At 45.2% G+C, this 26,616-nt stretch overlaps 1 protein-coding gene across 1 annotated transcript; it reads right to left on the reverse strand.

The window, feature by feature from the left end:
• Nucleotides 1–5,976: 5,976 nt before the first annotated feature.
• LOC123066987 (uncharacterized) lies at nucleotides 5,977–7,944 on the reverse strand. Its single transcript, XM_044489954.1, has 2 exons — nucleotides 6,731–7,944; nucleotides 5,977–6,517 (listed from the first exon to the last, which is right to left on the reverse strand). The coding sequence occupies exons 1-2, from the start codon at nucleotides 7,838–7,840 to the stop codon at nucleotides 6,086–6,088; spliced, it is 1,542 nt and encodes a 513-aa protein (XP_044345889.1). The 5' UTR covers nucleotides 7,841–7,944; the 3' UTR covers nucleotides 5,977–6,085.
• Between the last annotated feature and the right edge of the window lie 18,672 nt (nucleotides 7,945–26,616).

Here is a 26,616-nt window from a genome sequence, read left to right on the forward strand (position 1 = left end):
AGGGCCGAACCATAAGACATTAAAGCATTTCAAATGAACTCTGAAAAAGTTGAAAGTTGGCATGGTATCATAAATTGACCCACACATAGCATGTGCATGTACAAAACAAACAATGGTATCATACTCGTCAGTTACAAAGTTGGCATGGTATCATCATAATAGTTGCAGGAGAAAGTCTTCACTTTTTCTTCGCTTGTGTCATTTGCTTATTGCGCCGTAACCATGGATAATCTTCATCGTTTATCAGGATGCTGGGGTCAGCCTTGACTTTGAAGGGAGGAATTTCATGAAACTTTTCATAATCTTCAGACATGTCTGTCTTGTCCTCCACTCCCACGATGTCCCTTTTTCCTGAAAGAACTATGTGGTGCTTTGGCTCATCGTATGATGTATTTGCTTCCTTATCTTTTCTCTTTCTCGGTCTGCTGGACATGTCCTTCACATAGATAACCTGTGCCACATCATTGGCTAGGACGAACGGTTCGTCAGTGTACCCAAGATTTTTCAGATCCACTGTTGTCATTCTGTACTGTGGGTCTACCTGTACCCCGCCTCCTGACAGATTGACCCATTTGCACTTAAACAAAGGGACCTTAAAATCATGTCCGTAGTGAAGTTCCCATATGTCCACTATGTAACCATAATATGTGTCCTTTCCCCTCTCGGTTGTTGCATCAAAGCGGACACCGCTGTTTTGGTTGGTGCTCTTTTGATCTTGGTCAATCGTGTAAAATGTATTCCCATTTATCTCGTATCCTTTCCAAATCAATACAGTCAAAGATGGTCCCCTGGATAACAAGTACAGCTCATCACAAACAGTGTTGTCACCTCTGATACGTGCTTCCAACCAACTGCTGAAAGTCCTGATGTGTTCACATGTAATCCAGTCGTCGCACTGCTCCGGGTGTTTGAAGCGCAGACTGTTCTTGTGTTCATCGACATACGGGGTCACCAAGGTAGAGTTCTGTAGAACTGTGTAGTGGGCTTGAGACCAAGAATATCCGTCCCTGCATATTATTGAGTCCTTTCCAAGCCTGCCTTTTCCAGTCAGTCTCCCCTCATACCGCGATTTAGGGAGACCTATCTTCTTAAGGCCAGGAATGAAGTCAACACAAAACCCGACGACATCCTCTGTTTGATGGCCCATGGAGATGCTTCCTTCTGGCCTAGCGCGGTTACGGACATATTTCTTTAGGACTCCCATGAACCTCTCAAAGGGGTACATATTGTGTAGAAATACGGGGCCCAGAATGACAATCTCGTCAACTAGATGAACTAGAACGTGCGTCATGATATTGAAGAAGGATGGTGGGAACACCAGCTCGAAACTGACAAGACATTGCACCACATCACTCCTTAGCCTTGGTATGATTTCTGGATCGATCACCTTCTGAGATATTGCATTGAGGAATGCACATAGCTTCACAATGGCTAATCGGACGTTTTCCGGTAGAAGCCCCCTCAATGCAACCGGAAGCAGTTGCGTCATAATCACGTGGCAGTCATGAGACTTTAGGTTCTGAAACTTTTTCTCTGCCATATTTATTATTCCTTTTATATTCGACGAGAAGCCAGTCGGGACCTTCATACTAAGCAGGCATTCAAAGAAGATTTCCTTCTCTTCTTTGGTAAGAGCATAGCTGGCAGGACCTTCATACTGCTTTGGAGGCATGCCGTCTTTTTCGTGCAAATGTTGCAGGTCCTCCCGTGCCTCAGCTGTATCTTTTGTCTTCCCATACACGCCCAAGAAGCCTAGCAGGTTCACGCAAAGGTTCTTCGTCACGTGCATCACGTCGATCGAAGAGCGGACCTCTAGGTCTTTCCAGTAGGGTAGGTCCCAAAATATAGATTTCTTCTTCCACATGGGTGCGTGTCCCTCAGCGTCACTCGGAACAGCTAGTCCGCCGGGACCCTTTCCAAAGATTACGTGTAAATCATTGACCATAGCAAGTACGTGATCACCGGTACGCATGGCGGGCTTCTTCCATTGATCTGCCTCGCTTTTGAAATGCTTGCCTTTCTTTCGACATTGATGGTTGGTCGGAAGAAATCGACGATGGCCCAGGTACACATTCTTCATGCAGCTTGCCAGGTATATACTATCGGTGTCAAGTAAACAGTGCGTGCATGCGTGGTATCCCTTGTTTGTCTGTCCTGAAAGGTTACTGAGAGCGGGCCAATCGTTGATGGTCACGAACAGCAACGCCTTTAGGTTAAATTCCTCCTGTTTGTGCTCATCCCACGTACGTACACAGTTTCCATTCCACAGCTATAAAAGTTCTTCAACTAATGGCCTTAGGTACACATCAATGTCATTGCCGGGTTGCTTAGGACCTTGGATGAGAACTGGCATCATAATGAACTTCCGCTTCATGCACATCCAAGGAGGAAGGTTATACATACATAGAGTCACGGGCCAGGTGCTGTGATTGCTGCTCTGCTCCCCAAAAGGATTAATGCCATCCGCGCTTAAAGCAAACCATACGTTCCTTGGCTCACTTGCAAACTCATCCCAGTACTTTCTCTCGATTTTTCTCCACTGCGACCCGTCAGCGGGTGCTCTCAACTTCCCGTCTTTCTTACGGTCCTCACTGTGCCATCGCATCAACTTGGCATGCTCTCCGTTTCTGAACAGACGTTTCAACTGTGGTATTATAGGAGCACACCACATCACCTTCGCAGGAACCCTCTTCCTGGGGGGCTCGCCGTCAACATCACCAGGGTCATCTCGTCTGTTCTTATACCGTAATGCACCGCATACCGGGCATGCGTTCAGATCCTTGTACGCACAGCGGTAGAGGATGCAGTCATTAGGGCATGCATGTATCTTCTGCACCTCCAATCCTAGAGGGCATACGACCTTCTTTGCTACGTATGTACTGTCGGGCAATTCGTTATCCTTTGGAAGCTTCTTCTTCAATATTTTAAGTAGCTTCTCAAATCCTTTGTCAGGCACAGCATTCTGTGCCTTCCACTGCAGCAATTCCAGTACGGTACCGAGCTTTGTGTTGCCATCTTCGCAATTGGGGTACAACCCTTTTTTGTGGTCCTCTAGCATGCGATCGAACTTCAGCTTCTCCTTTTGACTTTCGCATTGCGTCCTTGCATCGACAATGACCCGGCGGAGATCATCATCATCGGGCACATCGTCTGGTTCCTCTTGATCTTCAGCAGCTTCGCCCGTTGCAGCATCATCGTGCACATGGTCTGGTTCCTCTTGATCTTCTGGAGCATCACCGTATTCAGGGTGTACATAGTTGTCATCGTACTCTTCTTCTTCGCCGTCTTCCATCATAACCCCTATTTCTCCGTGCCTCGTCCAAACATTATAGTGTGGCATGAAACCCTTGTAAAGCAGGTGGGTGTGGAGGATTTTCCGGTCAGAGTAAGAGTTCGTATTCCCACATATAGGGCATGGACAACACATAAAACCATTCTGCTTGTTTGCCTCAGCCACTTCGAGAAAATTATGCACGCCCTTAATGTACTCGGAGGTGTGTCTTGAACCGTACATCCATTGCCGGTTCATCTGTGTGCATTATATATAATTAACTGTGTCAAAAATCATTACAGAACATCATGAATAGATAATTAAGTGACCAAATTAATAGAAGTTCATCATCACATTAAAACCAAAGTACATACATAGTTCTCATCTAACAACATAGAGCTCTGCAGAGCATCTAAATTAATTAAACCATACACTGAAACTATGTAAAACATTTCAATGCGAAAACAAATGCGATCATAATCGCAACCAATGTAACAACTGATCCAACGGCATAATGATACCAAGCCTCGGTATGAATGGCATATTTTCTAATCTTTCTAATCTTCAAGCGCATTGCATCCATCTTGATCTTGTGATCATCGACGACATCCGCAACATGCAACTCCAATATCATCTTCTCCTCCTCAATTTTTCTATTTTTTTCCTTTAACAAATTGTTTTCTTCTTCAACTAAATTTAACCTCTCGACAATAGGGTCGGTTGGAATTTCCGGTTCAACAACCTCCTAGATGAATAAAATCTATGTCACGTTGGTCGGCATAATTGTCATAAACAATAAATGAACCAATAGTTATGAAAAGATAATATATACCACATCCGAATCATAGACAGGACGAGGGCCGACGGGGGCGGATACCAAAACCATCGCACTATATAAGATGCAATAATAAAAGTAAGAAAATTATACAAGTATATATCTATCTAAACATACAAATAAGAATATTTTTCCTTTCAGAAAGAAGATAAGAACAAGAGGCTCACCACGGTGGTGCCGGCGATGAGATCGGTGCGGGTGATCGACGACGTTGAAGACGGGGACGGGGCGTGACGGACCGCTAAACCTAGAGAAATATGGAGGAAAATGGAGCTTGGCGGTCGAGCTTGGAGAGGAGAAACCCTAAGTAGTGTGGCTCGCGCATTCCATCGAACACCTTGTGTGCATAGGAGGTGAGGTAGAGCACCACCAAGCCCTCTCCCCCTCGGCCAGAAAAAACAGAGGAGTGTGCTCTGCTCTTGCGCGAGGGGGGTATATATAGGCACCACCATTGGTCCCGGTTAGTCGCATGAACCGGGACTAAAGGTTTGCCTTCGGTCCCCGTTCAAGCCACCAACCGGGACCAATTGTGGTGGGCCAGGAGTGTGGCCCATTGGTCCCGGTTCGTCCCACCAACCGGGACCAAAAGGTCCAGACGAACCGGGACCAATGGCCCACGTGGCCCGGCCAGCCCGCGGGGCTCACGAACCGGGTCAAATGCTCCCATTGGTCCCGGTTCTGGATTGAACCGGGATTAATGGGCTGGACCGGCCTGGACCATTGCCCCCTTTTCTACTAGTGGGAGCACCATCAGACTAAAAGCAAGACACAAATCCTTAATGGCTACATTGTTGAACAATACTACCTTTTGATACCATTTGAACATTTAGATTTAATTTGAATTTAAGTCATGTTTAGCGAACGAACTCATACTATATTGTACCAACCAACCAGTGTCACAATCAATTATAACCTAAGAATCTCACAACAAAGAATAATTATATTTAATTCATGCTAACCTATGAGGTCCGTCAAGGGGGGCGCTGCAGTCTCGATCGCCACAAGGGCAGCCGCCGAGGTATCGACTAATGGTCAAGCAGTCTTGGCGGATGACTCAGCCATCTCAGCAGTTGTAGCCGTCCTCTCTGCAGAGGCAACCGTGACCTCGGCGTAGGACTTCGCCCTCCGTGCTGTTGCAGCCGCCCTCTCGGCATCGCCTGCCACTTCAACCGCCCTCTCGACCACTGCAAGAGAGAATCGTGGTAGGCAGCCGCCCTCTCAGCCACTGCAGCCATCCTGTGGGGGGCCTAGATCTCCCTAACTATGAATCTCCACGAGATCATCTTTGTCATCCGCTAGTGAACACACGGACCTAACATGAAGAAAAAACACATTGGATTTGAATTGCAAAGTCAAGACACAGACTAAACCTAGCATAAGTCAAACCTAGAAGAATCACGTACTCTGCATTTGAGCCAACTTTCAGTCCATCAAGGCTCTCAACAACTGTCATCTCTCTAATGGTTGTATATATCGTGGACACTCCCTCAGTGGTATTTCGAATATTGGTGATGGTCGTTCCTCCACATATCTTCTACAAGGAAGAGATGAGGAGGAACGGCCTCCTATAAACGTCTCCACAGCTCCTATAGTTTCACGGGAGAAGAGGGGGCCCGTGATCTTGCCTGGGGCGAGGTAGATCGGCGCTGGCGCCACAACTCCTAAGGTTTCACCTAAGGGTGGAAGCAGTAAAGAAAACGATTCACTCCAAACATTCACTCTTTTAGACTAGGAGCAAATGTTCTTCAACTTTCTTCTATATGTAATTATATATGTTGAGATTAATGTCTATACTTACATGAGTATAGTATAATAATAGGAGCAATATTTTTGTGCATCAGTGCCCACACATTTTCTCTTGATCCATCACTACACATACAACATGCACTCGTGTTTTTTTATTACTGCCAACATGCAAAGCAGAAAACCAAGTTTCATTTTCCTGCCTCCCATCTGGTAATCCGAAAGAATCAAATACATTATAACCAGAGCCAGGAGAATGGACCTATATGTAGCTGCGCTGCTGCTCCGATGAAAGAGGGTAGCTTCTTCCGCTGCTGCTGTGGACGCCCCTCCTTAACCATGTTAATGTGGAGATTGCAACCTTCCAAAACCAAGCCACTGAGAGCATCTAGAGCATCTTCTAGGTGGGCATGGGATGTTGACATAGTTACGTGGCCGATATATCGTGAGCGCTTGGTCTTCTTATCGCAGATCACCTCGGTGCTGAACACTTTACCATGTTTGCCGAACAAGAGTCGCAGCTGAGAGCTTTTCACGGTGAGAGGTAGGTTGTACACCAACACCTTGAAACAAGGCTCATAATATCTCTCGACGTGAATGACGTGTGTTGGACACGTAATCTCTTGCCTCTTCACGCCACGAGCTTCCAGAGAGCTCCTATTGATTTCCTGATAGAGCAACATCAATGTTAATCATCAGTTCATCACTACTAGAATTTTATCGTGTACGTCTAGGCCTCGAGATGCTTGCTTACACATATTGCCGAGTGTTAAACTCTAGATGGTATCGGTTCTATTAGCCATATGTCATGATAAAACTACCAGAAATAGCATTATGCGAAATATAATTTTGTGATGTTTATTTTGCAGGTGTGTAATTACCTGAACCGGAGCCATGATTGTTTCTGGGATGAGCCAAGTGCACTTCTCGCAATTCCATCCTTGAGGCAGCCGCTCAATGAACTTGACTTCATCATTGACAAGGTTGTACCTGAACACACCGTATTGCTTATATGGCGCGGCCTTACTATTGGTGTAGACGAAGTAGACGGAGCCTCCATGGCCAACAAGCACGGAGGCGTCGATGGCAAAGCTGTTGGGCGACCCCAAGAAGAGGGCGCGATCGGCCAGGCTGTAGCCATCCTTTCTCACCCACTGTCTCTTATCCCCGTCTAGCGCGCACACCCACATGGAGAACCTGCGCGAATCATTGTAGTATGTCCGGACATGGATGGTCGCCCACAAAAGCTCGCCACGGGACTCAAGGAGGTAACTGTATTGCTCCAAGTAATTTCCACACATAGTTGGTAGCCGCTGCAATGGGATCCCCATGTTGTCAACCCCCCGCTGTGTAGAGATTTGCCACACGCTAGACTCAATAGTTACCAGGATTCTGCCATTACGGTAAGTGGCGCAGTACTCTCGGCTCCTATTGGTGTTCTCAAAGATCGTCTCCACGAACGTCCACTCTGCATCACCAGGTTGCAGGAGCACCGCCGTGAAGCTGGCTATGGTCTTGGTGTCCTCGAAGACGGTGGAGACACCGTAGAGAAGGGTCGTACCATCAGCATAGACAGCGCCGTGGAGGTTTTCCTCCCATCGGCCGTCCACGCAGCACTTATGCGGCAAGAGAGGCAGACGGGTGACGGCTCCGGTTAGAGGGTCGTGCAGGCTAGGGCGGCGATGTTCGACCGTGAGGTACCGGATGGTGGTTGCATCGTGAGTAGACAGCCAGATCCTCCTCCCGGATTCGGCGATAGGCAGCAACGCGCGGTAGCTGGACTTGGAGAAGAGGCACCTGAACCTTAGTGGGACGGAGTCTTCCTCCGGCGTGGGGAGGAGCCACGGTGGGAAGGAGTGGATCGGCTTGGATGAGTCGCGCCACGGCCTGCAGACGGCGCTGAAACGGAGGAAGTCGACCGCATCGCGAAGGCGACTGGAGATGTCATGGAGCACGTCCGGTGGGAGGTCTGGCCAGGTGGACTGCTCCATGACGGCGGGATCGAGCGAGAATTTGTGATGGACGGATAGAGGATTAGATGGAATCGAGAAGGCCGTGCGTTTGTTTCCGATTAGCCGGGTTATTTTATTTTTTTGAGCTAAACCGGGTTTTTATATAGCTACGTACGGGTACGGCCGTGTCATACTCTAATACGTAATAAGGATGCCCATCGAGTTTACTTTAAGACGAACAGCCGTCGTCTCCTTGTTGCTTGGGCTGCCTTTTTCTTTTTCATGTCAAAAAAATCGTTTGGAACGTGGGCTATTCGTTTTTATGTAGTCATTGGAGATTAATAGGATTTCGACTTACGGCAGAAACTTAGCCATGTTGAGTTGGTCCCGGACTTGCATCAGTTTAACTGCTCGCCCTGAAGGTATCCTGGGTTCGACTTACGGCAGCCAGACTCGTTCTCTTTTGTTACAAACTATTCTCGAACGGGCTCACGCCCTGCTTTATATATAATAAAGCAAACATCACGGTACACGGCCAAGTGATATGAGGCAATGAGGAGGCCCTCTTACATAGCAGATCCCAGGATAATCGAACAGCACACATGAACACGAGAATGCTGCCAAAAAGTAATACAGGTAGGCCTGAAAACATGACACGGCACGCACTAGGACACCTAGGCAGCTCATCCATGCCACGATGAGGCACCCAGAACCACCACGGCGAGCACAATCCTCAAGTTTCAGATCTAGACACCGCTATTGCCAATGATAGGACGCGAGAGCCCGAGCCCCCACCGCTACACCCCTTTCCGCCCACATGCCCAATAAGCATAGCCATCGCCGCCGTCATGGTGCGCGTCAAAGAGCCAACCATACGGACATCCACCCGAGGCCGCCGCACCAGCATCCATGTCTCGAGATACTGTCAACCGCCCCCGCCACAGCGCACCAATCATGGTAGGAGGAGCAGAGGCACTCCATCTACTCCTAACCCGGCATCAGCCACCCGATTTGTTTCAGCGTCTCCACCATAAGAAATGGCCACACTGTCATCCTAGGCCAGACCCGGTGGACCTAGGACACGATCGAATGACTACTGATGGCCGCCGTTGAAAAAGCCTCGGCCTAGGCGAGCTGACACGCCGACATGACCACGGCTAATGGCGCCGATCTGTCCGACAGCATAACGGTCCCTCCCGAAGATGCCATGATCCGTCAACCGTCACAATAACATGAGGACGCGACCCATCTAGCCCACAAGATCCTGCCTTGGCATGACCAGAGGTGACCCAGAGCTCAAAAATCCGACTCCAAGGGGCCAGGGCGTCGGAGCATGCACAAGGAACAACCAGCCCTGGGTGGAAGGACCACGCCAAACTTTTGCCGTGACGACCTCACTACCATAATCGAACTCTGTCGGCATGGGCACAAACCCCGTCGGATATACATATGCCGACGGTCGCTGCCGGCATAGATCCATCGGCAACTCGTACGTTGACCTATCCAGGTCGAGCCGTCAACATAGAATCACCGTCGGCATAGCGAGCTATGCTGACAACGACCCTACAGCTGTCGACATCTACTCATCGCCATCAAGCCGGCTCCAACCACGAGCCGCCATGTGGCAGGGACATGCCGACGGCCAGGCCGTCGGCATGACTCTGCAACGTGGCGGCTACTGGGCCGTCCTGGTGCAGGAATATGGAGATGGCCACGCCTTCAACATAGCTTTAGATCTATGCGGACGGGTATGTTAACGGCCAGGCCGTCGACATATTCCAGCACCAGACAGCCCAATAGTCGCCACGTGCTGCCTATGTCGACATCCCAGCCGTCGACGTTTTCCGCTAGGCTGTCGGCATATCTCTGTATATGCCTACGGCCCCCGTCAGCATAGATCTGGTCGTCGGGATAGGGGCTTTTTCCGGTACTGCCTGGCCAGAGGGAGAGAAGGCCCTGCCGCCGCCCATGCTTACCGGGCTTTGCCCGTCAGTGTGCGCCGACGGTGGCGGAGGAGGAGGAGGAAATGGGAGCGTGGAAACCAGCGGCACGTGCTAGGGTTCTCCCCGGACGGCCGCAGGGGCGGGGCAGGGAGAGGGAGAGGGGAAAGGGGAAACAGATCCCACGACCAACGCTGACTTCTGTTACAAATTATAGGTGGTTTGCCATATACATAAATCATTTATACAGCAATGCAAAAATGAAAAATATAGTTTTTTAAATACAATCTGAGCTGACATCGACACTGTTACGGCTGCCCCTAATTGACCAAGGTGACCTCTAGACTGTGCCCTTCGAGAATCATCTTGTTGAGATCCGTGAGAATCATCCTGTCACGAACTCATGCGCTCAGGATCAGATCCGAGAGGGGAAAGGGGGATGAGATCGAGACTTGAGAGAGAAGCTTTGTTTCCAAGGGGAGAGTACAGATTTGGTGAGAGTTCAGAATCATCACACACTACTCGCATGCCTTGCCTACTGGCCTACAGCTGGCTAAATAGCCGTACTTCACTTGTCCTCTCGCCTTACAGGTGGGTCCATGCCACATGGCAGAGGGGGTCTACACCATCACGCGTCCACCGCATCATCTCCTGGTGATGCCGGTGTGGCATTCCCCACTCCTTCAGAACAGGCATCGTCTTCAGGAGCTGCTTGCTGCTCATCGTCGCCGATCGATGGTGTGTCCCACGCCGGTCCTTGTAGAAATCGGCGGCGAAGGGTGTCATGGTCCTCCCAAGTCATCGCCGTCTCGTCGTTGGGCCAGCGCACCTTGACCTGCACCAGGGCGCTGTTGCCGCGCTTGATCATGCATCGCTCCAGGATCTCCGACGGTTTGTCGTCGTGGCCGGTGAGGTCTGGCGGTCGGGGCAGCTCAGAGAAGATCGGTGTATAGTTGGGGGTGAACGGCTTGAGCTGTGACACGTGGAAGACGGGGTGGATCTTGTTGTCCGCCGGCAACTCCAATTTGTACGCCAGCTTGCTGATCTTGTCGATCACCGTGAATGGCCCAAAATACTTGTACGCCAGCTTGGCGCAGGGTCTGTTCGCCACCGACGACTGCGCATAGGGTTGGAGCTTGAGGAGAATAGCGTCGCCCAATTTGAAGGAGCGCTCGGTGCGGTGCTGATCGACCTGCTTCTTGAATCGATGATGGGCACGGAGAATGTGCTCGCGCAGCCGCGTCATGTGCACACCCCAGTCCCAGGGCTTGCCGTTGATCATGGGCACCGTCTTGTCATCCCAGAGTGCCATGGCGCCCAGGTTGGGCTCCACTCCGTATAGAGCTTTAAGGGGGAGCATTTGATCGGGGAATGGAAAGACGAGTTGTACCAGAATTCTGCTGTAGGCAGCCATCGACGCCATTGCCGCGGCGCGTCATGCACGGTGCAATGCAGGTACATTTCCATGCACTGGTTGACGCGTTCGCTTTGGCCATCCATCTGGGGGTGATACGTCGTGGAGTAGAGCAGCTTGGTGCCCGCGTTGGCGAAGAGTTTGCGCCAGAGTGCACTGGTGAAGACGCGATCGCGGTCGGAGACGATGGAGCTCGGGATGCCGTGGAGCTTGACGACCTGATCCCAGAAGACCTTGGCCACTTGTGGAGCTTTGAAGGGGTGGTGAAGGGGGATGAAGTGCGCTGATTTGGTTAGTCTATCCACGACCACCATGATGGAATCGAAGCCCTCTGACGATGGCAAGCCTTACACGAAATTCATAGTGAGGTCGCGCCAGGGAGCTGATGATACGTGCAAGGGTGCGAGCGTGCCCGCCAACTTGGATTGCTCGTGCTTGGCGTGCTGGCAGACTGGGCACTACCGCACATAGTCGGTGACGTCGGCCTTCAAGCCTTCCCACACGAAAAGCCTTTTGATGCGCTGGTAGGTGGCCGTGGCGCCGGAGTGACCACCGACCGCGCTGTCGTGCAGTGCGCTGATGATCTTGGTGTGCAAGGACGTGTTCTTGCCGATTCAAAAGCGGTCCTGCTTGCGGATGAGCCCCTTGTAGAGCTCGAACCCGTCGTCGTCGGGTGATACGTCTCCAACGTATCTATAATTTTTGATTGCTCCATGCTACTTTATCTACTGTTTTGGACTATATTGGGCTTTATTTTCCACTTTTATATTATTTTTTGGAACTAACCTATTAACCGGAGGCCCAGCCCAGAATTGCTGTTTTTTTGCCTATTTCAGTATTTCGAGGAAACATAATATCAAACGGAGTCCAAACGGAATGAAACCTTCGGGAACGTGATCTTCTCACCGAACGTGATCCAGGAGACTTGGACCCTACTCCAAGAAGTTTCCGGGGAGGTCACGAGGGTGGAGGGCGCCCCCCTGGGCGCGCCCCCTGCCTCGTGGGCCCCTCGGAGCTCCACCGACGTACTCCTTCCTCCTATATATACCTACGTACCCCAATAGACCAGATACGGAGCCAAAAACCAAATTCCACCGCCGCAACTTCCTGTATCCACGAGATGCCATCTTGGGGCCTGTTCCGGAGCTCCGCCGGAGAGGGCATCCACCATGGAGGGCTTCTACATCAACACCATAGCCCCTCCGATGAAGTGTGAGTAGTTTACTTCAGACCTTCGGGTCCATAGCTAGTAGCTAGATGGCTTCTTCTATCTTTTTGGATCTCAATACAATGTTCTCCCCCTCTCTCGTGGAGATCTATTCGATGTAATCTTCTTTTTGCGGTGTGTTTGTTGAGACCGATGAATTGTGGGTTTATGATCCAGCTTATCTATGAATAATATTTGAATCTTTTCTGAATTCTTTTATGTATGATTCAGTTATCTTTGCAAGTCTCTTCGAATTATCCGTTTGGTTTGGCCAACTAGATTGGTAGTTCTTGCAATGGGAGAAGTGCTTAGCTTTGGGTTCAATCTTGCGGTGTCCTTACCCAGTGACAGAAAGGGTTGCAAGGCACGTATTGTATTTTTGCCATCGAGGATAACAAGATGGGGTATTTATCATATTGCATGAATTTATTCCTCTACATCATGTCATCTTGCTTAAGGCGTTACTCTGTTTTTAACTTAATACTCTAGATGCATGCTGGTTTTCATATCCACAGAACTAAAAAGGGGTGGGAAAAGCAACCATATTTTAACTAGTTATTCATCCATTCATCCCCATCTAAAAAGACAGATGATTAGCACAGACAATAACTTGTAGTCATTGTATATATGATTGTGCAAACAAAAACATTCTAATCTAGCACAAAAAATTAACTTAGTAATGATCCATTAATGGTATCGGAAAACAAAAAACACTTGAAAAATCACTGGAAAATACAGATGGAAACACATTGAATCATTTTATCAAAAGAAAAGTTTCAACAAAAGGGGATTGATATAACCCTGAGCATTGTACAACTTTTGCTGGGCATGGACAAAAAAAACCACTGGAATATAAATTAACACAAACAAACATTCACAAGAACTTGTATACTATCCACACAAAACTAGCACAAGTCGTTCACAGATGCCATATTGCCAGGAGAACGCACAACACACAAGTGCACACTAATTCTCATCTACATGGGAATTAGCAAATCCATTCTTACTAATATATTTATAAAATCAACATAATTCTAGTACTTGGGACATACTTTTCAAGTCAAAAATATGTACATATGATTTTCAAATTTAAAATATAAATAATTATTCATAGTCAAAGTTTTAAAAGCTTGACTTGTGACATAAAGGACTACTAACCTAGCTAGCTTGATCAATCACTCCACTGAAAAATACGAAGGTAAGGCGATCAAGGAGCAGCAACACATGCAGGCATGTGCAATCCATGTATATTCACTTTTATAATGAGAAAAATGAAAATCCAAGATTTTAGATCTATCTGTGCCGACGCCGACGTTGTGGTGGCTGCCCCTCCTTAATCAAGCTAACCTTGAGATGGCATCCATCCAAAACCAGTTCATTGAGAGCAGCAAGAGCATCTTCCAGATGGGAATGTGTCGTCTCTATGGTCACATGGCCAATACCCTGTGAGGCCCTGGTCTTCTTATAGCAAATCACCTCAGCATTGGACACTTTACCATGCTCGCTGAAAAAGAGCCGTAGCTGAGTGGTCTTCACCGTAAGAGGCAGATTGCGCACCAGCAATGTAAAACTGGGAACTTGATTTCTTTCAATGTTAATGTTGTGCCGTCGAAGACTAGAAATTATTGGAGCCATCACTGATTTCCTGGCGGAGAAAAATCAATGGCATATCAACACATGTACGGTTGCATTTGCCTGATGTACTGGTCAACATAAGGATTTTGTTATCCAAAAATAAATGTGAGAAGGCTTATGCAGAGTTCCGGGTTAAACTCTTGTACCGTGTATTAGCTTGATGCGACCATTACATCAATATAGTATATCATGCTCCCTCCATTTCAAATTCGTGTCTTAGATTTGGTCACGTTTTAGTGTTAGATACATCCATACCTAGATAATTCTAAGACAAGAATTTTAAGACGGAGGTAATAGGAGATTTCATATTATAAAATAAATCCAACTTAAGAAATTCAAACACTTTTTAGCAATGTATAGGTACCGGAGGAGTAATGATGGACTCGGGGTTGAACCACAGGCACATTTTGTAGTCCCAACATCGAGGCAGCCGCTGTACAAGCTCGGCCTTTCCGTCGATGAGGTTGCACCTAAACACACCACGCTTCTCTTGTGTCAAGGCGCTATTATGGTGGTAGATAAAGTAGGCACACCCGCCGTGGCCGTTGGGCACCCGGCCTGCATCCACAACAAAGCTATGGCGCCTACCGAGGAATAGCACGTGGTCAGCGAGACTACGGCCATCCCTTCTCACCCATCTCATCTTCTCGAGTGCCGATGATTCGTACAACAGAGGCTCCTCGAGTGCCTGCACTGATACCTTGATGCTGAGAAGGCAGGGGTCAGGCCCCATGCGATACCTGTCATATTCCCGGGTCTTAACCGACACCCATAGAATCTCGCCACGAGACTCAAGCACATAGCTGTAATCGTATTCGTATGTGGATTCAACTTTTTAGAAGATAGTCCTTAGACTACAGAAAAATATATTTTTTGTCTTGTGCTTACATATACGTCGTCGAGAATTTCATATCGGTCAGCCGGTGTATTAAACCTATTAAGCGTCGCCAGAAGGGCGGTCAACCAGCTATGCCATGTGGCGTAAGCTGGTTGGAAGGTTGCAATCTCCACATTAACTTGGTTTAGTAGGGACATATTCCGGTCTATGTATTTAAATTTCGTTCGAATTTTTTTCGGGATTTCACGGATTCCGCGGTAACCGATAATTTCGGTGCCCCACGAGAAAAACCATGCACTTGGGATCCAAATCCTCTCTCTCTCTCTCTCTCTCTCTCTCTCTCTCTCTCTCTCTCTCTCTCTCCCTCTCTCCTCTCTCTCTCTCTCCCTCCCTCCCTCTCTCTCTCTCTCTCTCGTCGGGTGTTGGACATCGTTGGGTGTTGCGGTAGGCACACCAGAAGTAACTATAGTTCTCTCTCTCTCCCTCCCTCCCTCCCTCCCTCCCGCCCTCTCTCTCTCTCTCTCTCTGTTTTACATTATAGGTTTATTGCAATATCTGTTCCTAGAACATGAAGTTACTTGTTATTTCATTACCGAGTCGAGTTATTGAATGAGTGGAAGAACTTTGCGATTGACTGGTTACTGTATTTTTTTAGTACATAAGTGCATAATTTTGGTTGTAGTTGATTATTTAGTGTGTTGCTAGTGTCTTTCTTACAATTTCAGAGATAAGAGTTATAGAGAACTGGTGCTTCTGGTGCATTGTATTTAACTTACAATATAGTTTTCTTTCTAATTTCATTTTCCCCAACACTGAAAGTTTTAGTAGTAAATCTTGTGATTTGGTTGAATTAAGTTCAAATTCTATAGTTATTGAGATCTTCATGTCATAGAGAACTATAGTTACTTCTGGTGTAGCAAATGGGTCAGTTATGTCATGAAGCAATCACGAGAGAGATGCCCTTAATTTTTGTTAATGGGTGCATTGCTTACTTGCTCTGATGTTCTGCAGAATGGTGTATAAATGAACGATGACTTGTTCTACAGTGTGGTGTATAAATGAGCGATGACTTTGTTCCAATGAGTAGTCTACTAAACATGTTATTTTACATGCATCCTTGTTTTTGATTGATCCATGGTCACCACATAGAAGTAATAAGAAATTAAAAATTATTACTGGATGACGCATTGTATAGATCAAACTTCATACTCAACTAATTTTTCAACATCTCCATATAGCACTAGTTGTCAGTATATCACATCACAATTACATATTATATAGTTTGACTCGGAATGTAAAACAAAACACAAAAAATATCTATTCATAAAATATAACCTTTGATGTACTTACAGAGTACTTTACATGAATATAAACGGTGAAGGAAAACACACCTAAATGCCATGGTGTCTGCTGATTAATTATTATAAAGATGATATTTATTTCATGTTTTCTTTAGGGGGTCAGGCCCGTTTTAAGCGTGAAAGGGATATCCGGTAACCAATTGAATTGTATGAAGTACGAAGAAATAATTTGCATATGATTCTGCTAAACTGGAATTCCTCTCCGATGTTTTCAGGAAATGATGCACCATCACAGTACATTATTTTTACTTTATTCCAGCTATAAAAATTTATAGGTTTAAATGACAATTTTGTCAGCGGATGGTGTTGTATGGTGCCTCTGTGATACCACTACACATAGTTTATGCGAAAGCTTGCTCCAAATTCAGAAAAGAATCCTCCAATCCAACCAGAACATCAAGGTATTACAGTGTGCGCAATGCCCACTCAAGTGAAAAAGGCTTCGAATGCTACTTGGAGAAAATCATTGACAAAACTTTATGCATGATCATGGATTAATCAAAAACAAGGATGTAGGTAAAACAAGACTGCTCATTTTTATACCGAACTACAGAACATCGGAACAAATTCTTCACTCATTTACACACACGACAGCATCAGAACAAGTCATCATTCCTTTATACACCACACTACAGAACCTCAGAGCAAGTGAACCAATGAATCCGTTAATAGAAATTAATGGCATCTCTATAGTGATCTATTCATGACATAAGTGACCCATTTGCTACACCAGAATTAAATCTAACATGAAGGTCTCTATAACTGAAGAATTTAAATTAAGCCCAGCCAAATCACATGATTTACTACTAATACTTACAGTGTTAGGGAAAAAGAAATTAGAAAGAGAACTATACTATAAGTCAAATACAATGCAAACAGTAGCACTATTTCTCTATAATCCTGGAGATCTCTATAATTTTAAGCAAGACATTATCAGTGATTGCATCTGTACCTCATTCGCAGAATCTATGAAGAAACAGGTCAACATCCCCAAAATCTGAGAGAACTACCAACTTGAGAGAGAATAATAATCAACCTTGCAGGGGAATCACACACATGCATATACATCGGCACGAAGCTCAAAATAGGGATGTGAAGCAAACCAACTAATATTTTCTCCACGAAGAGATTAGCAAATACTCCCTCCATTCCTTTATGTAAGGTGTATAATTTTCAGTACAATGACCAAGGCACATAACTATACACAACATAGGACAAAATTAACCATGGCTAAATCATTTATTAGTGGCAAGTAAATCATTTAAGCTAGGAAAGTAAGATATATGCACAATCAGGAGAGAGATAATTTCCTTTATCTCTTTACAAGAAGAGATACATGCAATCGGCGAAAAGATACTTTCCTTTTTACTAGAGGGCTAAAAACGGTTTTTTGAGGAATTGGAAGAAACGCACCTTACATTGTGAAATTTTATCAAAAAACAAATACACCTTATATAAAGGAATAGAGGGAGTACACAGAAAGATGCATTGAAAGCGAGAAGTAGGACAAACCAAAAGGCAATAACTTTATGCACAGATCCAGACTCCGGAGAACAAATCCTCAAGGAAACGACGAGAGAAAGCCTGGAAGTGCCATGGAAGCGGCAGAAGAATCGCCATGTCATGTAGCGAGAGTAAAGGATCTTTAACAACAAAAGGAGCATAATAAAAATTCCTAACCTTTTCTTCAGTTGATTCGTGTGGATCTGCATAGTTGACACAACATCCGAACCTGTCGCTGTGATGCTTCTTGCCCGCATCACTACATCACAAGGTTCACAGAAAAGAAACTTGTCAGGTTTACTAGCACCACGTATTTTCTCATAGGAGGTTTAGATCAAGAAAGAGCATGCTCTTATAGAGAGGGCGGACCAAAACAAGGTATGTTCTATGGGTCAGCCACAAGTATCCGGCCGCTCGCTGGATGTCCTCGGTGTGTGTTGCGCTCTTGGCATAATGAGAAAGGAGGAGCAATGTTTTGGGCAGGAGAGATCGATTGAGAGGCAAGAACAAAGGGAGCGTCATTTATAGAGGAGATCGCGTAGGGCTTGGACGGCGATGAGCACACGGCATATATAATTAACATGCTGATATAATGAGTTTGAGAAAAACGCTAGCACACGGCAAATGCGTCTCATGATACAAACACTGACTCATCTTTAAACATACTCAAAGAAGGCCGCAAAAATAACAAAAATGCCAAGTGCATGATATAGTAAAGAAGGAATAGAGCAGAGGTATTTGGTAATGGAGGGACCAAGACTCATCTATAAAAATGTCGACTGCATGATATAGTAAACACTAACTCATCTCTAAACATACTCAAGGTAGGTGGTGCAGCTAGACTTTCTTACAAACAATTTTCTTTTAATAATAAGAGATAAAAACAGAAACATTGTCTGCAAATGTCCCATTTAGTAGGAAACAAGTGGCTTAAACTATCCTGTTTTTATGTACATCTGATCAGTAAATCCCATGGCCTATAAACTGATTTCACGAATGACAAAATGAGTATAGTGATAAAGGAATGAATCATATACTGGTTGATGAAATAAAACAAATTTGCTCACAACTATCTAGTGCCGATGAAACTGACCAAAGGCTTTTTGTTCAATAAAATTTTGCAACGAAACTCTATGAATAATGAGTACACCTAATAGGAGATTAGCGTACATGAGCTATCAAATATATACCTATGTCAATTAAAACAAAGAATACTATATAAACCATGTGAGAATTGATAGCGTCGTCTACTTATATATACTGCATCAGATATTAATATGAAGAATTAACCTATGAATATACTATATCAATCTAACAGGGAGAGGTTCGGAATGGATGTGTGTGTGTCTATGTGTCTGTGTGGGAGGGGGGGGGGATGATGGACCACATACACGTCAAGAAAGAAACGACCATTGGCCAGACACTTAACAGTAGACGCCTTTAGTAGAAGTGCATGGAAGTCCTCGCAATGGATGTAAGTGGGTAGACCACTAGCCGAGCAGCCAATAAGAAAAGCCTGAAATTATAGGAAATAATCAGCAACGCACATTTACGATAAATGAGCAACGACTAATGGCAATACAGAGACAACATGATAAACGTGATCAAAAGGCCCGAAGATAAAACCATAAAAGTAACAATCTTCTCTCACCAAAAAACAAGTGAGACAGACATGCCATCATCACATAACCAATATTTTTTCCTTCGCATAAAGAGTCCGAGAATAATATGCACTGCATCTTTTTGTGAGAGGGATTGCAGCAAAGAAGTAATAAGAAGTCAAAAACAATTATGGATGACATATAGTATAGATCAAACATTATACTTAACTAATATTTCAACATCTCCATATTGCATTAGTTGTCAATCCATCAATGAATATATAAGGTGAAGGAAAACACGGCTAAATTTTGGAACAAATAGAAAACTGACACATGTATGCACATATTTCTCTTATGTAATAAATGATGTAACTCTTTTGACTGTGAAATAAAATACCGATAGGCTTTCAAAAAAAAATGTACATGTTTCTCTTGTATGTCTGTGAATGACCAATCCTTCCATATATGTACATCCACCGACATCCCTATATAGTACCATAACGAGTTCCACTGGACCGATAGCAAGTAATTTTCTAGAGAATGGATTGAACCAAATAACACTATGGAAAGAATTTGAATGGAATTATAGGAAAAGCCTGAAATTATAGGAAATAATAAGCAACGCACATTTACAATAAATGAGCAACGACTAATGGCAATACAAAGACAACATGATAAACGTGATCAAAAGGCCCAAAGATAAAACCATAAAAGTAACAATCTTCTCTCACCAAAAAACAAGTGAGACAGACATGCCATCATCACATAACCCATATTTTTTCCTTCGCATAAAGAGTCCGAGAATAATATGCACTGCATCTTAACTAATATTTCAACATCTCCATATTGCATTAGTTGTCAATCCATCAATGAATATATAAGGTGAAGGAAAACGCAGCTAAATTTTGGAACAAATAGAAAACTGACACATGTATGCACATATTTCTCTTATGTAATAAATGATGTAACTCTTTTGACTGTGAAATAAAATACCGATAGGCTTTCAAAAAAATGTACATGTTTCTCTTGTATGTCTATGAATGACCAATCCTTCCATATATGTACATCCACCGACATCCCTATATAGTACCATAACGGGTTCCACTGGACCGATAGCAAGTAATTTGCTAGAGAATGGATTGAACCAAATATCACTATGGAAAGAATTAGAATGGACCTGAGAAAACAAGAAAAAAGGGTTGAGGACCTGGATAGCAGAAAGCATACACCGAGCCAATAAAGTCCTCTATGTGATTACCAGGAAAGGTAATCTAGAGTAATAAATGCATGTACACGATTCTTTCGTTTCCATCAAAATTTTCACAACTATCTACATCTCCCGTCATGATCAATTCCTATCTGCTCAAATCAAGTTTCCAATGTAAGTTACAGTCAATTACACAAAAAATACAGAGCTATAGGTCATAAATTATAGAGAATCTAGGATGAACATGATATACACTCAATATGTAAGTCATGGATCAGTTCATCTGAAGAACTAGCATAGACAATAGAGAGAAATAACTGAAAGTACAGGTTACAAACCTGAGCAAACACTACAACACTGGATTTCATTAAAAAGAAAGAACAAGAATTAGAATACTACACCTAAAACTCAATGATGCAGTAAAACACAGAAGGAGAGAAATGATATGGACACAATAAATTAATCATAGCATACTCCAACTGTACATCACACATCCTAGATCATAAACAACCAACTCTAAAAAGGATGAACTAGAATGTACCCTTGCATTAGCATTCACTAGTAACAATAAATATAAAAAACACAAGTTACTTGGAGACTGAAACTTGTACAAAACAAAAGTAAAACTATAGCAATAGGGAATGTCACATCAAGGTTTACAATAAATTTAGTGACTAACAACTGAAACAACAAATTAGTTATTTAGTAAATCCTATATAAAGCCAACTGTAAACTGCAGCACTTGGGTTTACACTAAAGGTACAGTGGCGGACAACTGAAATTACAAACTTAAATATACAGTAAATTATATGCAAAGCAAATTGTAATCTACAACACTTTGGTTTCCATACAAATTATGGAGACAAAGATGAGAGCAATTACAAGATAATTATGTGGTATAACATGAAGAGGTCCAAACTGTAAATTAGAGCACTAGGGATACCATTGAACTTACAATTACACAAAAATAAATAAAAGATGGGCTAATTATGCATGCCGGAGCCCTATAAATAACAGACCTGGGTAAAATATTTGAACGACACATGTCCAAAGTGTAATTTACACCTTTTGGCGTTGTTTAAAATTCCAGAGACAATGAAGCTTACACTAGTTTTGTTCAGTTTTAGTTTCAGAAAAATTGTACGACCGAAGAATTGATGGACAATCTTCCATTGTGTGTCACTTAAAATCACTCAAAAGAGTAACAAACCAAGCCCCGAATGCTACAAAAATTCTGAATCTTTAAACTTGATTGAAGAAAAAAAATAGAACATGACAGTACGTATAGTAAACTGTTATTGTAAGTTTTAACTTCTGAAACATTAAACTTGCGGAAGGGTTCAGAAAACAGCAAACTTATGGAAGAAATTACATAGTACTTGTCAGTGTAAATCAAATACATTAGTGCTGTAAATCATATATATTACACATACATCGACATGAAGCTCAGTTTGGGGACGGGAATCAAACCAACCAAGAATTTCCCCACCAAGAGATCAGAAAATTCATAGAAAAGATGCATTGAAAGCGAAATGTAGGGCAAACCACAGGACAATAACTCTATAAACAGATCCAGAATCTGGAGAAGAAATCCACAAGCAAAGGACTAGAGAAAGATTGGAAATCCCATGGAAGCGTCCGAAGAAATCGCCATGGCATGTAGCGAGAGTGATGCATCTTTGTCAAAAAAATGAAGCATTAATCAAAATGTTGATGCATATATTTTTTTCCTAACCTTTGCTTGAACTGAAACGTGTGAGGCTTGTAATTCAAGCACCTACCCTGCACAACACGACTTTCCTATCTCCCTTGACAGGACAATATCTTCTCCCATAGCCAACACAACATCTGATTTTCTTTTTGCTGTGATGCTTCTTGTCTGCATCACTGCCTCCATCTCCTTATGTCTGCAACACAAGGTTCAGAAAAGAAAACATGTCAGTAGGTTAAGTAGCACCATGCATGCCAAGATTCTATAAAACAGGTTTAGATGAGCATGCTCTTACAGTTCCAAACCAAGACGAGTTCTCGGAAGTATGCATGGGGGGGGGGATGGAAGACAAGCAGCTGGACGTACTCGCCGTGTACTGGCATAAGGACGAAGGAGAGCAATGTGTGGGGCGCGACAGATCGACGGAGAGGAAAGAGCAAAGGGGGCGGCAATTTGTAGAGGGGATCTCGTAGGGCTTGGCCAACGATGGGGGAGCGGGGAACGCGGGGAGGCGTTGGATGCGAGCATGATCCGCGTGAGGCGCGCGCAAGAGCCTGCGACCAATGGATTGAAGAGGGATGGATCGCCACAGGAACTGGAGGAAGGGAGGGAGAGAGTAATGGAGGAGAGGAGAAGCCAGCGCGTGCATGGGGCGAAGAGAAGGCTGTGCCTGCGCCATTAAATGAAGAGTTGCGTTGGTTTTGGGAGAGGATCATTCAATGAGTCCCTGATTTCAAGGAGAGAATTGAAGAGCATTGTTCAGAACGAGATTTGTTCAGCGGATTGACTAGAATCCCGTCAGAGATTTATTAGGAGGAGAGAGATGGGATTAGAATAAGTAGGCCCCACCACTGGTGGAAAAAAGGCCTTTGGTCGCGGTTCGCAACTGCCATTAGTCGCGGTTGCGCAACCGCGACCAAATAAGCGCGACTAAAGCCCCCCACCTTTAGTCGCGGCTCCTTAAGAACCGCGACTAACGGCCCGTCCACGTGGGCGCCAGGCGGCCGTCGGGGCGGAGGACCTTTAGTCGCGGTTCTTCTGGCCAACCGCGACTAAAGGCCGCCACAGGTTTAGGGTTTTAGCCCCCCCCCCTAAACCTGTTTTCTGTTTAATTTGTATTGTTTTATTTCTTTTGTGCTTTATTTTAATTTTGAAGGAGTTTCATATATTCTACGGTACTACATACATGCATATGAATGTACAATTTCAAATAAATTTGAAATTAGAACCAAAAAGAATTCAAGAGGAATATACAATATATATTCAATATCATCGGATGACCATATACAATTTTGAACAAGTTTCCATACATGATTTAATGCATATAAAGTTCTACGTCCTCGTAATAGTGTTCTCCTTTAGGATGGAGGACTTCCCTGCTGAACCATCCAGCTAGTTCCTCTTGAAGTGGTCGGAAGCGAGCTTCTGGACTAAGCATCCACCGGAGGTTATTCCTCTGAGCATTGGTATCACTCGGAACCCGCTCAGAGGTGTATCTCCGGATCATCTCACAGACATAGTATCCACATAGATTGGTCTCCGGTGGCTGAATATCCCCAGCATTCTTAGCCTTTAACATTTTGAATTCTAGCTCTTTTTTGAATTCACCGACCTTTGTATCTACGAACCGTCTCCAAACCCTACGAGGCAAAGAAAATTAAATGAACAAGAGAGTTATTAATTAGTTACTTGATATTAGGAAATGAACGAAATAGGCCGATCGATATAGAGCGCAAATGAATGAAAATAATTACTTCTGCAGCATTCTTCTCATGCCGCCCCAAAGCTTTGGATCCATATTCACAGAGTCGTGGACGAGACATTCTGAGGTGTTAACTTTAATTACTAGCAGAATCCAGTGGAACCTGCGGACACGATACATGCACAGTACGTCATGCATAACTCATCGATTAGCCGGCCACATACCATGCATGGAGTAAACAAAAGAGAATGTGCTCAAGACAGAAACACTCACTCAAAATGGTAAGGAAATAGAATATCACTTTTGAGTTCCTGCTTTGTAAGAAAGTGCCACAGGTCTGCCTCCACGTCGGCGGGGTGACGCTCCAACACATGTCCATTAACGATGTGTGGGTCAATGAACCCAACATCATGGATGTTCCTTACTCTGCATTCCTTAATCTTCATTCTGCATGTATAATAGCGGACACAACAATATAGTTAGGACATATATATAGTGCAGGCAATATGAACGAGATGGGGTAGAAATTAATAAATCACTTACAGAACGTAGCAACTGATGATAGATTTATCGAGCTCGCGCAGATTGAAAAGCTGGAACAATTCACTCAGTTCAATTTGTACATAGTAATGTTTGAAGTGATGCTCATGTCTAACTTCCGCATAAATATATTCTTTGGCGTTTTTATTTTTTATGTAACCCTTGTACCATTTCAGCAGACCTTTCATTTGTGGAGGTAGATCCTTTTCCTGCGCAGGCTCGACGAGAGGCCCATTCTTGACATATGTAATTACTACCTCCTTCACTGGCGCCTCATCAAGGCCTAACAGTTCACGAAGAGTAATACCTAAGTTGGCCGCTTGTTCTCTGGCACTCGTTACAGTCAATCCCTGTGCTGCCGCAGCTTGTATGATCTCGGGGGCATCCGGACAGAAGGCTTCCACTATAAGCGGGGCAATCGATTGTTTACTTTGTTCCCCGAGCTGGGCAACTTGTTTCCCGCTTTTTTTACTTTCGGCCTTCTCCCGCTCTTTGTTCTCCTTGAACATGAGTGCCTGCCTGCGAAGTTCACGTGCATAGTCGTTAGGCAGATTCTTCGCGGCTTGGGACGGTGTGCTCAAAAATGACTTAGCCCACTTCTTTTGCTCATCAGAAAATACTGGCTTGGGCTCGGGCTCTCTTTTCTTCTTGCAGTCCGCCTTCCATTTCTCCAAATCAGCAGCCGCGGCCGCGTCGACTTCCTCGGCACTACGTTCCCAAGGCCTTGTGGGGAGAGGCTTCAGTGATGGCTCCGGTACCTTTGTGGTCTTAGGTACATAAGGGTCCGGGTTAATAATCCAGGACTGCTTCTGCTTCTTTGCCGGAGGTGGATTGGGGGGCGGCGTCTGATCACCCGCCGGACGAGGACTGGGGGGCGGCGGCTGATCACCCGCCGGACGTTGTGGACTGGGGGGCGGCGTCGGCTGACGTGACGGAGGTGTAGGTGAACCGCCACCACCACCACCACCACCACCGCCACCGCCACCACCACCACCGTAGGGGGGTGGACTTGTTGTCCTTGGCGCCTCGCCTGGAAACTTGATAAACTTCTTTTGCCATAGAATGAAATGGCGCTTGACATCTCCAAGTCTTTTCTCCCCTTCAGGTGTAGCAATGTCAATCTCCAGGTCCTCAAACCCTTGGACTATGTCCTCCACCGTGACACGAGCATAGCCATCTTGAATGGGGTTGTTGTGGTGGAGTGCTCCAGGTAAACATGGTAAAGCACTGCCGATGGCTACCTTCATGGACATGTTCCCGATAGGATAATACAGATGACATTCTTTCATCTCCTTTATATCGTCCACGGGGTAGCGAGGAGGCTCCGGTGAAGTAATTTCGACCACCAGAGGCTCCGGTGCAGTAATTTCGACCACCAGAGGCTCCGGTGCAGTAATTTCGATCGTCGGTGCATCTGCACCAGCCGGTGGGGCCTCCGTGGAAGCCACGCTGCTTCTCCGCTGCTGGCTTCCGAGATCCGCTGGATGATCTTCATGCTGCACCCGAGCTGCATCTCTTTCGGCTACTAGTACACTCATGGTTTTCTTCATCACATCCATTTCCGATGCCAACCGCGCCACAACATCTGCTTCCCGATCCATCTTTCTCTTACGGCTTCTGTAACCGTACGGGTCATCGTTCTGGGGGAACCCTATTTTCCACGGAATGTGCCCCATGCCTCGTACACGTCCTCCGTGTTCAGGATTCCCGAGGGCTTTTGTCAGCGCGTCGTTCTCTCTGTTGAACTTGATCTTCCCCTGTTGAGCATCCCTCATTGCGTTAATAAGGGCTTGGGTGGGTTTAATTAATTTGCCCCGGTAAACACACTCCCCTGTCTCCGGGTTCAGCGTTCCCCCATGCCCGTACCACCAGCTTTTGGCCCTTGGGTCCCATCCCTCCGTACCTGGACGGATTCCTCGCGCCCTCAGCTCGTTCTCCATCTTCTCCAACCTAGGCACCCAAATGCGATACCCTCCTGGCCCCATAACATGATTGTACTCCTTCTTAGCCGCATTTTCCTTATTTTTTTCGATATTTGAATGAACTGCTCCGATTTCTTTTGCTTCACAAATTCTGGCCAATCATGTTTCAGTTTCTCATATTGTCCTTTGAAATCCGGAGTCTTGTTCTGCTTGACAAAGTCATGGGCTAGATTT

Source organism: Triticum aestivum, chromosome 3B (assembly GCF_018294505.1).
Source record: "Triticum aestivum cultivar Chinese Spring chromosome 3B, IWGSC CS RefSeq v2.1, whole genome shotgun sequence".
NCBI lineage: Eukaryota > Viridiplantae > Streptophyta > Magnoliopsida > Poales > Poaceae > Triticum > Triticum aestivum.

What these genes read in the sequence shown, in the direction of transcription:
- LOC123066987 (XM_044489954.1), bottom strand. Translation starts at nt 7,840, where the DNA reads ATGGAGCAGTCCACCTGGCCAGACCTCCCACCGGACGTGCTCCATGAC. An exon ending in CAATCATGGCTCCGGTTCAG is followed by an intron (nt 6,518 to 6,730) that starts GTAATTACACAC and finishes TTGCTCTATCAG; the next exon opens with GAAATCAATAGGAGCTCTCT.